The 12,982-nt window shown below is 40.7% G+C and overlaps 1 protein-coding gene across 2 annotated transcripts in view; it reads right to left on the bottom strand.

The window, feature by feature from the left end:
* Positions 1–7,353: 7,353 nt before the first annotated feature.
* fbxo41 (F-box protein 41) overlaps positions 7,354–12,982 on the bottom strand; it is a 73,486-nt gene continuing 67,857 nt past the window's right edge. Inside the window, exons 14-15 of one of the 2 annotated variants that reach the window (XR_014920865.1) lie at positions 12,035–12,232; positions 11,896–11,955 (exon numbers count right to left, since the gene is read on the bottom strand). Coding sequence is in view for 1 of the 2 variants with exons in the window: in XM_085459169.1 (XP_085315295.1) it covers positions 11,893–11,955 (63 nt within the window). In the remaining variant the exon portion in view is untranslated. Of the gene's footprint in view, positions 11,956–12,034; positions 12,233–12,982 lie in introns of both variants that reach the window. The other variant, XM_085459169.1, reaches the window with a different exon arrangement.

Raw genomic sequence — 12,982 nt, 5'->3', positions numbered from 1 at the left:
CCAGTGGATGTGCAGATGTTCTCATTATTTTGAGTGAGAGGGAGCACAAAGTGGTGCACGTGGAAAGAAGAGGAAAAAGGCTCCAAAGTGACAGATGGTGTTAGAACAGGCCTCAGCCCAGCCTCCACTTCTGTTGGACAACACTGTCAATCCTCTTAATCAGAGACGGAAAAGACCAGGGAAGGTTTCAATTAACAACAAATGAAAACGGGTTTTAAATTCTGTGTTTACGCCCCACCGATCATCATTTTCCAGAGTCAGGTGGTCGTATGAAAACAAGCCCTCTTTAACTACAAACCCTCACCGCTTGTTAACACACAAATCTAACCAGCTAATCGCATGACAGCAACTGCATGATTCAGGCATGGTAGGTCTGAATCTGTCGCGATTGTTGGTGCCAAATAGGCAGGTCTGAGTATTTTAGAAACTGATGAGCAGCTAGAATTTTACTCAAAAATTTAAGGGAACTACTTAAAAAAATGTTTTAAAGTATTACAAAGAATGCTCTGAAAAAGAAAATGTCCAGTGAGAGGCAGTTCTGAGGAAAAGTGCCTTATTAATGTAAGAGGAGAATGGCCAGACTGCTTTAATGTTAAGTGGGGGGTAATATTAACTCAAATAACTACTGGTTAGAACTGAGGTATGCAGCAGAGCATCTCAAGATGCACCACAAGCAGCAGAAGACCGATTCACACATGCTGACCAAAATTGGATATTAAAAGACTGAGAAATGGGATGTGTCAGCAACAAAAGTTTCATCACATCAGGAGAGCTAAAATGACTAAATTTTTCATTTAAAAAAAAGTTTTTTAACATTTAGGCTATTTTTCATTAGGGGAAAGAGTAAGTGGCTTTTCCAACACTGAATATGGGAAGCTTTAAGGGGAAAAGTTCACAACATTGACTTTCACCAATTTATGCTAGCCATGTCAACAAACACGCTAACTGTTGGACTTTATAGAGCATGGAAGAAAATAACTTATGTGGAGTCTGGCAGGCAGATGTCAGTTCAGTGCATTATTTGTTTCAGTTGCTTGTAGATTGTTCAGAATTAATCTCACAGAATTGATAAATGGTTCAGAAAAGTGTTTTATTTTAAAACATTCACATATAATTAGAGAACTCCAAGACCGGCACAAAAAATAACTGCAGAGGAAAGTAACTCAAAATTGCCCCTCTGTGCTTTAAGGATAAATCGGTGCACCCTGACAAGCACCATGTCACGAATGGTTACCCAGAATCCATTACTGATCACATGTTTGGTTGGAAGTTTCCAATTAAAATCTACTTAGGCTGCAGATCTGTAGTTGTGGTCAGCTTTATGTAAGCCACATTAAGGAAGCAGCCGAAAGAAGCCTACAGTACTACATATCAGTTCTGCACAGAGACTTTTACCTGATTTCCAAAGTATTGCAAATTCAGATTTTTGCCTCAATGTCTCTTTTTCAACCCAGACACTTCTTTTTTATTTTCCTATATGCCCCAAAACTTCTTAGTCTCAAAAACTCACAGAAATCCATGCATCAAACATTTGGCATTACAGGGTTAAAGCACAGAGACGAGATAATTTGAGGGTTGCGAATCTGCACCCTACAGGCAGCTCGGCTCTTATGGGAAACAGCTGAAGCACAGACTGACGACCACATAAGCAGCAAGGACACAGATCCATCTTCGTGATGTAAACTTGCTGCCAGATATGAAAATCAAGCAGCGTCAGATGGTGAACGAGAAGGAGAATAGACTCAAGTTCAAACGTGAGAATGACGTGCATCCAAGAGTTTAACGTGTCAGTGCTGAGGGACACGGCGCGCCCCCCGAAGATGAACAGACGACCCGTGTAGGCTCTTTAATTTTGTGTTTAAACTGTTTGGGAACTAAAGCCTCTAAATGGTCACGGGCCACCCACACAGGTGTTTTCACTTTGTCTGATTAGACCTCGTCTCATTACTGTGTGGGCAAGTGCAGACAGAGCCTGACTGAAGTCGCTGTTATTGCTCCTTTCAAGGTGGAACAATTCGTACTGCCACACAGAAAAAAAAGGGAGCTTTAATTCACGACTGAGAAAAGATGTCTGTTCTCTAGCATGGGGTGCATTCTGTTCTCACTCAGTGCAATCCACAAAGACCATCACGCACACATTCAAAACAACATTTCAATGCATTCCCCAAATCTTGGAAAAATGTAAAAGCAGTAAAATTACAAAGTCGAAAGGCCCATATATAAAACTAGATAGTCGTAATTCCTGGTATCTAATAATAGTGTTGATATTTGTGCACGTTTGCTGCTTAAATGTATTTGAATTTGAACAAAGGTGACCTGCTGCTCAGCTGCAGTTCCCAGAACACGTTTCAGAAGTCATCAGCGGTTTGGCCTTCACAACAGACTTTCTGCTTGTAACTGCAGGAAAACCATTAAAAGCATTAACAATGACTCACTTCAATGCCTCTCTGTGAGCATGCAGGCACACAATGTCAGGACAATCCCTCAGAGAAAGGCAGTAATGGTTTATACATTATACACCTGTGTTTTTCTGCACTGAGCTCGAAGCGTCGCTTGTGAATGATGTCTGATGTATGTGCTGGATCGATGGATGGCTCGGTGTGAGAAAATGAGTTCCTCCTGTTCCTATCGTCTTTTAATTTGAGCAAGAGGCAGAATAAATATTCAACCTTGATCTTTTGTGAATCGGCACCAAGCCTCTGGGCAACTTTCAGCCCATCTAAGCAGAGGTGGAAAACCCCTGAGTGGGTTTGTAATTAAAAATGAGTGAAACCCTTCTTCCTTTTTCAATATTATGCAATTAACTGTATATTTACCTGTACGTGGGGCACTTAATAGATCAGCTAAAGCTAGGATTTGTAAGTAAATACATTTAAAGATTACCAATATATCTACTTTTTATCACCTGTTAGCTTAATTTATATTACATGCATGTATATTGTGCTTTCCTTCCTCCCTACTTGTGGAGCTGTTATGTGGTATTCTAGCTGACAGTTGGGAATGTGTGCCACAATAGCATGTAGAGACCAACACCTTATATTTGGGAAATACCGCTAAAATAGAAACACACTTCCTCATATTGAAAGGTTAGTTCATGCTTGTATTACTTCTAGGCTTGACTACTGTTATTCATTATTATATCACGTTGCTGTAAAAGCTCCCTGAAAAACATTCATCCAGAATGCTGTGGCAAAAGTAGACGTGCTCTCTGCTTTTAGGATTAGGCTTGAACGCTTATAGTTTGGGCTGGATCATCAGGCACTCTAGCAGAGACTAAACTTTTGAAAAACACATATGCCTGTGTCAACTCCACTGCCTGCTGTTCTTTGCAACAGGATGTTAGTAATTGCTTTCACTTCTTCCACTTAACAGAATTGAAACTAGAAGTACAATACATAAAGAGCAGCGCGGTGGTTAGCACTGCTGTCTCACAGCAAGAAAGAACAAGGTTCAAATTCACCATCTGGCCTGTGTGGAGTTTGCATGTTCTTCCTTTGTCTGCGTGGGTTCACTTCCAGCTTCCTCCCACAGTCCAAACACATGCAGTTAGTGGGGTTAGGTTCAGTGGTGATTCTAAACTGACCATAGGTGTAAATGCGAGTGTCTGTCTGTTAGCCCTGCAACAGACCTGGATCTGTCTAGGTTGTACCCCGCCTCTCGCCCTGCGGTAGCTGGGATAGGCTCCAGCTGCACCTCTGACCCTGATAAGGATAAGTGGAAGAAAATGGATGAAAATACACAAAGCATGAGCCGGGGGATTTTGTGTGTTTGTGTGTGGAGAAGGCTCGGAGAGCACTATGCTGATTGCTTCACTGATATGCTAACAGCTTTTACCGTGATGGAAAAGCAAGGCTCGTCATCATTGAAGCCAACCTCAATGCAGAGATATTGATGAGATTCTGCAACCAGCAGCAGTCCCATATCTCAACACACTATGACTGAACTCAGTCCACCGACATGACAATGCTCGCCCCACAGAGTGGGGTTTATCAGAGACTACGTTAAGTTTGGGAGTGGAGAAGACAGATGACTGCCTGCAGTCCTGATCTTAACCTCACTAACACTTGTTGGATTAGGGTGGGCATGCAGTTTGGGCTAGAGTTACCAGTACAACCACACTGGCTGACTTGCGGCAAATGGGGGAAGAAGAATGGGATCCCATCCCACAGCAGTGTGTGACCAAGGTGGTGACAAGGAGGTGGCAGACAGTTGTGTCTTCCACATGCTGTTGAGGCCTCTCTGTGTTAAATGAATAAACTGTTAAATTGCCAGTACCCTCTTGTTACTTTAGACTTCCAATCCTCCAATAAATACAGACACCAAGCATGAATAAGCTGTTCAGCATTGGCAGAGAAGATTTGGGGAGCTTTTCATGGGCTCAACCCACAAATGCATTTTGCTTACAAATGTGGTAACATTTAGTGGAAGTAAACAGGCTTTCCAACGGTATAGGATTTATTGCAAGAAGCTTTGGGACAACAAAGAAATAAAAACCAAACACAAATATCCTTAGTTTTTGTCCTCAGTTTGTTTACATAATGGTTTCTGTGGCAATTTTACTGTTATTGTGGTGTTCGAAGTTTTGATTTTCATGTTTGTTGACCTTTCAGTTTCTTGTTTTTATTATAGTAGATTGTGGTGTTTTTAAATTGTTTTTTACTAAAACAGGGGTTAAAAGAGAGATGTTTCGGGGCTCATGAGAGCGTTAAAGCACCTGCGCTGCCATTTCAGTAAGCGTGGGAAATGCATGCAAGTCCCACACACACAAAGTTTCCTGCCACTGCTTTGCATGCTTCAATAACCTTTCAATAAGAAGTTGTGATTGTTCCATTTTCATTATTTTCTTTAAGAAATAATATATCATTATGATTTAGCTGTTGTAGGAACGGCTCCAGAATATTTGTACCATTTTCACTTTCAATAAAATATCCTTAAATTATTATTATTGTCTGTTGTGTTTTTATGTTTTCCTTAACCTTCTGAAATATGAGATTATACCATACTGTAGTAATAAAATCAAAAGCTAAAGAGAAAAAAGAAAAAAAGTCTGTGCTGGGAAATTGTTTGTGTGTAAGAGGCAGCAAAGCTGAAACTTTGTTCTCCGTGTGCAGCGTACTCAGCCTCCTCCTCCTTCATTCAGACTGTAAGAAAGCAGAGAGGAAACATGGGGACAAAGTTCTGGCAGGAGTCCCGGTCCAGCAGGGAACACGTGAGGCTGAAGAGAGAGAGGATTTAACCATTCAGCTACATCTTTCCAGGCCAAGGCTAAAGTGATCTGCTCTGCTGTTTTGAGTGGCTCATTACATGTGGGGACGGTGCTTTTATTTCATTTCTTTTTTTCTTTTCAAAAGTATGCACTAGAGCAGGGCGATATGGCCAAAAATATTTATCACGATATATATTTGAAAATTTGCGATAACGATATAACCGACGATATAATTGATGCGAGACAAAATACAACTCCACAACATTACTAGCGCAAAAAGACAACCTTCCATTTATTTTCACTTAAACAAGAAGCTGGTTTTTATGTACATTAAAGCTTTATAAAAATTTAACAGTGCAAATGCAAATTCCTTGCTGAAAGTTTAACCAAAAGGCATTTCCAGTAGAAATGGGCTGACATGTCCTGAGCATAACCATGTATAATATCCACTGAAGTTAAAAAGAGGTGCTTTGCAACATTAAACTGCAGTGGGCAGTACGCATTTTTCGGACCATAAGGTGCACGGGATTATAAGGCACATTAAGCGAAACAAAGCAGTCAGATAAATCAAACTTTATTAAACTCATTCTTCTTGCTTCCTCCACTTCTGTACCATTGATTCATTAATGTTGAATTCTCTGGCAGCTGCTCTATTCCCATGTTGTTGCAGTATATTAATGACTAACCTCGTATTGTGGATGGATTATCTCAGTTGTTCTCCTGACTGAAGTTTGGTCCGTTTACAGCATCCTGCCATGCGATTGCATTTGTCTCTAACCATGAAGAACCTTCACGTTAACTTTTATAAGTGGAAAAGTGTTAGTGTTCGTCCTCCAGCTTCACTGTTTATGTTATGCTAACATAGCTGTGTCGCTAGCGATTACGTAGCACATCATTATATACCAGCTAGCCCAACTTCAGTAACCCTACAAACGTCACTGCTGTTTAGTTTCCTGTCTTCATTTATGTTGGAAGTGATAGCAGAGCTGTACGTTTGATTTTTTTCAGAAATCTCTCAGTCAGAACATGCAATATCATGCTTAGGTAACTAGCGAAACTAGCGAGCTAACTTCCGCTAGCTTCCTGCTAACTTCTAACTCCGTTAAATGTAATAACTTTTGTTTTCATGGATGCCTGGAAGTTAAACTTTATAGTTACACCTGGTAAAGCAGCAATGCTGATCGTTTTATTAAAGATGAAAGAATTTACACAGTTTTTAACTCTAAGTGATGCTGCAGTGTTGTTTGACCTGAAGCATACGGAGTTTAGGACCCAGATTACTCCCAGATTTAAGAGCATCTTAGTCCGACAAATATGACAATAACAATGGCCGCTTGCATGTTCTGCAAAAAAATGTGCTTTGTTGTGTATCTGACGGACAAACACCAAACCAGTTCCACATCACGGAAGTTGCACCATTTTTACAAACCAATTCTGGATCATCTGTTTCACTCAACAATCGGCCATGTGCGTATGAAAACAAAGGCACCGCGCATGCGCGTTTTACTCCCATTCTATCGCGATATTTCATTTTCCTATCGTTGCCTAACATTATACCGGTATTACCGTGAACGGTATAATATGGCCCAGCCCTAGTATGCACACGTTGACAAGTCACATCATCGGGTGTTCCTTATCAATTTAAGTCACAGATTTCTAATTTTACAATAATGAATGACATTTTTATAGAAAATAGATGGTAAAATTTGATTTTGGGGTGGATTTAATACAGTCACGTGCATCATGCCCAGAAATGTACCAACTGAGCATCATTTAAACACTACAGCCTATGAGAGTATTGCTGCTGATGTCCATCCCTTCATGACCACAGTGTAGTCATCTTCTGATAACACACCGTGTCACAAAGCTCAAATCATCTCAAACTGCGTTTTTTAACATGATGAAGAGTTCACAGTACTCAAATGGCCTGCACAGTCCCCACATCTCAATCCAACAGAGCACCTTTGGTTTCTAGCAAGGTGTAGATAATAAAGTGGCCTGTGAGTCTAGGTCTAGGTACTGTAAGGTCTTCCAACCGTGATCTTTCTGTTTTGAAGGATTTTCTACTACATAGTCATATCTTAAAATCTTACTAGGATATGATTTTATTCTAAAATGACAAAAAAATTATTTAAAAAATGAGCCAGTACAATTTAAAGCAGTTTTTATTGATGACAACAAAATGAGTGAAAATGAGCAGTAAAACATTTTTATCTATTGCAGTCATCAGAGAAGGCTGATCATGTTTTGGGAAAGTTATTTGGGTTTTTTGTTGTTGTTGTTTTTCCAGCAACAGAATTAATTTCGTCTCAAGCAAATCGGATGAAGTTCATGGATCAGCCGGCGGTCAAAAAATAAAAGGAAAACAAAGATTACAAAGACAAACGGCACACTTAATTGCCCAGTTAAGTGTTGAGGTAATGTGTAAAATACTGTTCAGATGAATGGGCAGAATACAATCAATCACACATAAAATATGTACAGAGCGGTACATGAACACTCAGACACCATTTCTCTATTGCACACTATGATAAACTGGGGTAACTGCAACAGAGGACACTTGATTTAAATAAAACAAACAAAACAAAAGTGAATGAGAAAGTACCTTCCATTTTCAAAACAATGAAAAAACTACAGGATCATAACTCGAACCAAAAGGAGTCACTGGAGCACGCTTGGCACCTCTAATCTGCAGGTTTAGAGGGCAACAAAAGGGCTCTGCAACAACCTCAGCAGGCCAACTTCAAAATAAAGCAACTGATGTACTGATGGGTGCGCGCGTGAAATCGGCAAATAAAAGCAAAACTAAAGCAAATCAATTAAAAACGTTTCAAAATAGATGAGCGTAAGGTCATATCGGTAACCTAAAAAACACTTGAATGTAGCTGAATCAGGGTCGATCTTTTCCCCTTCCCAACATGAAGAGGTATGACAGATGAGAAACCGTATGTCTGTTCACTTATAGAAGATCGTAAAAGTATCGCTTATCGTGTTTCCGAAATCACCTTCCCAATGAAACCGACACGTAAGCGAAGAGTTCCTTTTTAGTAGCCCATCAGAAGGCGCAGACGGGCAGGCCGACCGCCGTCGCTCCCGACACAACCGACGACCGGCCGGCCGATAAAAGGGGGGGAAAGTGCATCATATTTCTGTTAAAATACTGCGAGATAGCTGAACATTAAAAACAACACTCTTATAATAAACATCTGAAATATCTTCTTCTTTTTTTTAAATCCTGTTTTGTTTTTCACTAGTGCAACAACAGACGGGTTGAAATAAAGATTATTAACCTGCAGGCAATCAAAGCTCTTTAAACATCGAATAATTTTCTCGCCACAGTAGCAGAACAGTAAAGAAGGCAACTCAATGACTGATGCGTGAACACAAACATGCCAACAGTATTACACATCGCTCTTTTTTTATAGAAATAAATAGCTGATTATTAACTTTAACCTCTTCTTAAATAATTTCCATCTCTATATGACTCTGATGCACATTTAATATAAAGTATCTAGTACACAACTGCAATTTCAACACTACTGTTATACATAATATAATTCTCTCTGCTCGTCTGTCGTCAACCTTTGGAGAGAAAACGCTTACAGAGTGAACACCTGTAAACTTCAACTTTGCCACTCGTTAGTATGACCTTAATATTATATAACATCAAAGGTTGGTCATTTTTTAAGCAAACATTATGTACAGAGTAGCTGATAACCAAGGCAGGATTGTCTAAAACTGAAAAAAAAATCAACAAGTGCTTTTGTGTTTTCTCTATTGTGTCAGCAAACCTTTACATTTCCACATTTCCTTCACCTGCACCCAGCAAACATTCTGTGACCAGTGTGGGATAATAAATATGCGGTACTGGAAGAACACGGAGAAATGGACATCCACGACTGTTCCCGAATTGTCGTCACAACAATTTGCAGTTATACAAGTCTGCGTACGTATATCTGACTGTGAAGCAGAGCAGCTAAGAGCTTTGTTTATCTGGGAATTTTAAAGAGCTCACGTGACAGACACCCACACAGGGCTCCTTGAAAATGTCAACCTGCTCTGCTCTGCTGCTGTTCCGCCCACAAATGATGCAGCCTGGCGTGGCGAGGCAGGGCCGTCGGGCGAATAAGGTGTGTAAAGTGACAGAGTAGAAGAAGAAGTCATGTTCTGCACGTCTCTTGATTAATTTTGAAACTTGTTACAGAACTGTGCTCGTGATTTGTTTATAGCGAGGGACCTGCTATGCTTTCCTTTCATACTGCTCCTCATAATCGCTGTGAACCAAAAGCTAAGGCTTCAAACTAAACGTTTGGTTTCTGAAAGTTTATCAGGCTACAGAAGACATTTTTATGATGTCACCGAGAGAGCGGAAATCCTTGATACGGTCATCTGAGGCAGATAACTGTGAGCTCAGAATCTCCACCCACCTCTCACGTGACTTTCTGAATCTTTCTGAAGGCGTATTTTGCTTAGATTAAGCAAAATAAGGAGTTACTTTTGTCTGTGAATCATGCAAAGCTACCTAGTAGAGCCCAAGAATAAAAATATGGCGCTCTTTACCCTCAGCACCCAACCGGTGGCAGCAGATGGCTGCCCCTCCCTGAGCCTGGTTCTGCCGGAGGTTTCTTCCCTTTAAACGGGAGTTTTTCCTTCCCACTGTTGCCAGGTTCTTGCTCACTGGTAGGCGGGGGTGTCATATGATTGTTGGGGTTTCTTTCCAATATTGTGGTTTCTTCTTTACTCCACAACATTAAGCGCCTTGAGGCGAATGTTTTTGGGAATTTATATAAAATTGAATTGAAATGAGCACAATAGGTCCCCTTTAAAACTGATTGTGAGCTCCGTTTAGAGATTTAGTATTGCACTTCCATAAAGTCAGGGAACTCATTAGAGAGACATTTAAAATTCAGTGCAGCAGAATTTTGGTCCATAGAATCATCAAGTTTCAAAAACTATAAAAAAAATAAAAAATAAAACAGTCCATTGCAGCACTCCGAAATACAGTTTTTTGGTAACCACCTACATCTTTTTACACCCACAGTTCAGATCCCAGGTTTTCTGTTAGAAATGTGAGATAACCACCAGATCACAATTTCTATTTTCTCAGACAGGACAACGCTCCTGCAGAGCCTCGGCATATATTAAGATACTGTTTTCACAGGCTGTGTTACTGTGTGTATCTCTGTGTGTATACGGGTGATCTGGCTGTATAAAAATCACTGGAGCTCCTCCCTTTTAAGCTATTTGCAGCACAGAAAGTGAACACAGTAAGTTTAACTACTGCAGGTATTGCTACTCATACTTCTTGAGGATTTCCAAAACATACGCTAAACTGTAGTCAGGTCGCTTTTCCAATTTTAAAGGTGACACCGAAGACCTGATCCCGTATGTCTGCAAAATAGTAAAAGGTGATCCTTGTTCCATGCTGCAAAGGGTACAAAGTGTCACGTAACGCCAGCTGCACGTCAGCGCTGCATCTGCATGGAATCACCAGCAGAGGGAGGCAGAGGACGTTAATGTTAAATGAATACAAATGAGGGATCACACAAGAGCTTTGGCCACGAGAAGCTCCGTGAACGGGAATGGCACTGATTCAGGTGGCAAACGAAGAAAGTCGGATGACGTCCAAACTCTACGACACCTGGAGACTTTGTCCCATATGAAACACAACGCCTTAAATTCACACACATTTAAATTAAACGTCAACACTGCTTTTGATTTTAGTGATCAAACACTTGGTCCCCCTTTCCCCCTCGTTAATGGCACATTGGAGAAAACGCTCACTGGAATGAGGACACTGTTACGAATGGCACCGGTAACGTCAGGTATTAAATCCTGCTGTCTGGGATGAAAAGGCCCAAATATTTAAAAACACAAGATTCGTGACCTTGTTTGTTTTTGTTTTTTTTAAACATATGGAAACAGAGGATGTTAGAGAAGAGGAGGCAAAATGCATCACTGCCAGGCAGTGTTTAGAAGACTGAAGGTCTGTGTGTGTGTGTGTGTGGCTGTCCTTTGCGCTCTGTCCACAGAACCCGCAGCTGGTGCAGCATATTTCTGTTCTGGGTGGAAGCAGTAAGTGTTCAAAGTCATCCATTGTCCAGTTTCAATGTACAGGCTTGATCCAGTACTTTGTCACAATTTCCATTTATGTGTTTAAGTCATCCACGCAGACACAAACACAACGTGAACTTGAATAAGAGAAGTCACATTTGCCTGTGATCATGGTCTGCAGCCCGTCAGCTGTTGGTGTTAGTCTACATCGAGCACTGTGTGGATGCGGACAGCTAAAAAGTGCTGTCGTGTGGCTTCAAGGGTTGCAATAAAAGGGATCTGCTCTGTGCAATGACAGAAACCACTTTTTTGAATGGAAAAAGCAAAAAGGTTACTGCAAAGGAAAATTTAGAGTAAGCTGTTGCGTTTCTTGAGTTTGTCAGGTTTAAAACAAGCCCCCCTTTCTGATACATAGTGCCGCTGCAAGTCAAACTGGCTAACCGATATTAACGAGATAACTGTATCAAGTTTTTCTGTCTTAGATTTGTACTTTAGCAAAATGCACACTGAGCCCTCAATACTACTTCACGATGCTGCAGACGCATTCAACTCCAGGAACAGCTGGGTCTTTTTGATTGACTGGAGCCGTGATGGCACCCTCTCCAAGGCTTGAGGAACCTGCACAAAAGACGTTAGCAGAGACTGTCTGCTTTCACGTGGAGGATTTTGGAGAAGCCGGGTCTCTTCTTTAGAGCCTGAAAGTAAAAGAGAGTGCGATATCATAATCTCGTTTCCTGTAGAGACACACGGTGTGTATGACTTATCTCTAAATACCTGCAAGCCAAATAGTCTATCCTCTATAAATCTCCATCTCGTCATGCTCTTTTATTTTCGTACAGATGCACCTTTTTTGCCCTTTATGCTTCACCTTTACATGACTTGTTTGACAGAACAGATGATTCACTTTGATGTTTCTTTCTCCACAGCAATCGTGAGGAAGGAGGGATAAAAGTGAATCAGAGCTGTTTGCACCTTTTGGAGAGAAAAGAAAAAAATACCTCAAACTAAAAAAATCTCTTGATTCTACAGCTGTGTGTGTGTGTGTGTGTGTGTGTGTGTGTGTGTGTTAAGCTTCAACAACAGCCAGAGCATCTTGGCAGCATAGCAGCAGCACATCCACAACAAACCATCACTGGGGCTTTGAGGACTGAGTCATGGTCTAATGGTATGCAACTGTGATAAAGATAGATGCACTGTACCCACTTAACAACTATTGACCTAACTCTTAGTCATGTGTATACAGGACCTTTGTTACCAGATACAGTAACTACAATGTCAGACATTGACATTGCACAGTCGACCTTTGATGAATGAATGGCTGTTACTTTAGTAAAATAGTAACAGCTCATTCAGGAAGACTCATAACGGGGGCTGACAAAGAGTGGGGGGTGTATATAAGGAGTTATGTTTCCAAATTACAAATCATATTCACTCCTACATAAAAGTTACACTAACAAACAATAATACAAACTGATACTGTACAGTTATTTAAACAAAAACGTCTTTCTCTCATTGGCTAAACTCTTTTTATTTATTCTGGATGTTTGACAGAACAGCACTAAGTCAGCTGTGATAGTAAGCTTTGCCTGAGAGGAAAACGACAACAGCAGAAGAACACAGAGATGCAAAACAACAGCGAGATAAGGTGGCGCCATCTTGGCACATTTTCTGGTGCTCGTGGTTTGTTTGACAGTCACATTGTGTTTGGCTGCATGTTTTTAG

The sequence above is a fragment of the Copadichromis virginalis genome, linkage group LG6, assembly GCF_057382275.1.
Source record: "Copadichromis virginalis isolate Kocher_CV1m ecotype Utaka linkage group LG6, C_Virginalis_male_GT1.1, whole genome shotgun sequence".
NCBI classification, from domain to species: Eukaryota; Metazoa; Chordata; class Actinopteri; order Cichliformes; family Cichlidae; genus Copadichromis; species Copadichromis virginalis.
This window is presented reverse-complemented; position numbering and strand designations above follow the sequence as displayed.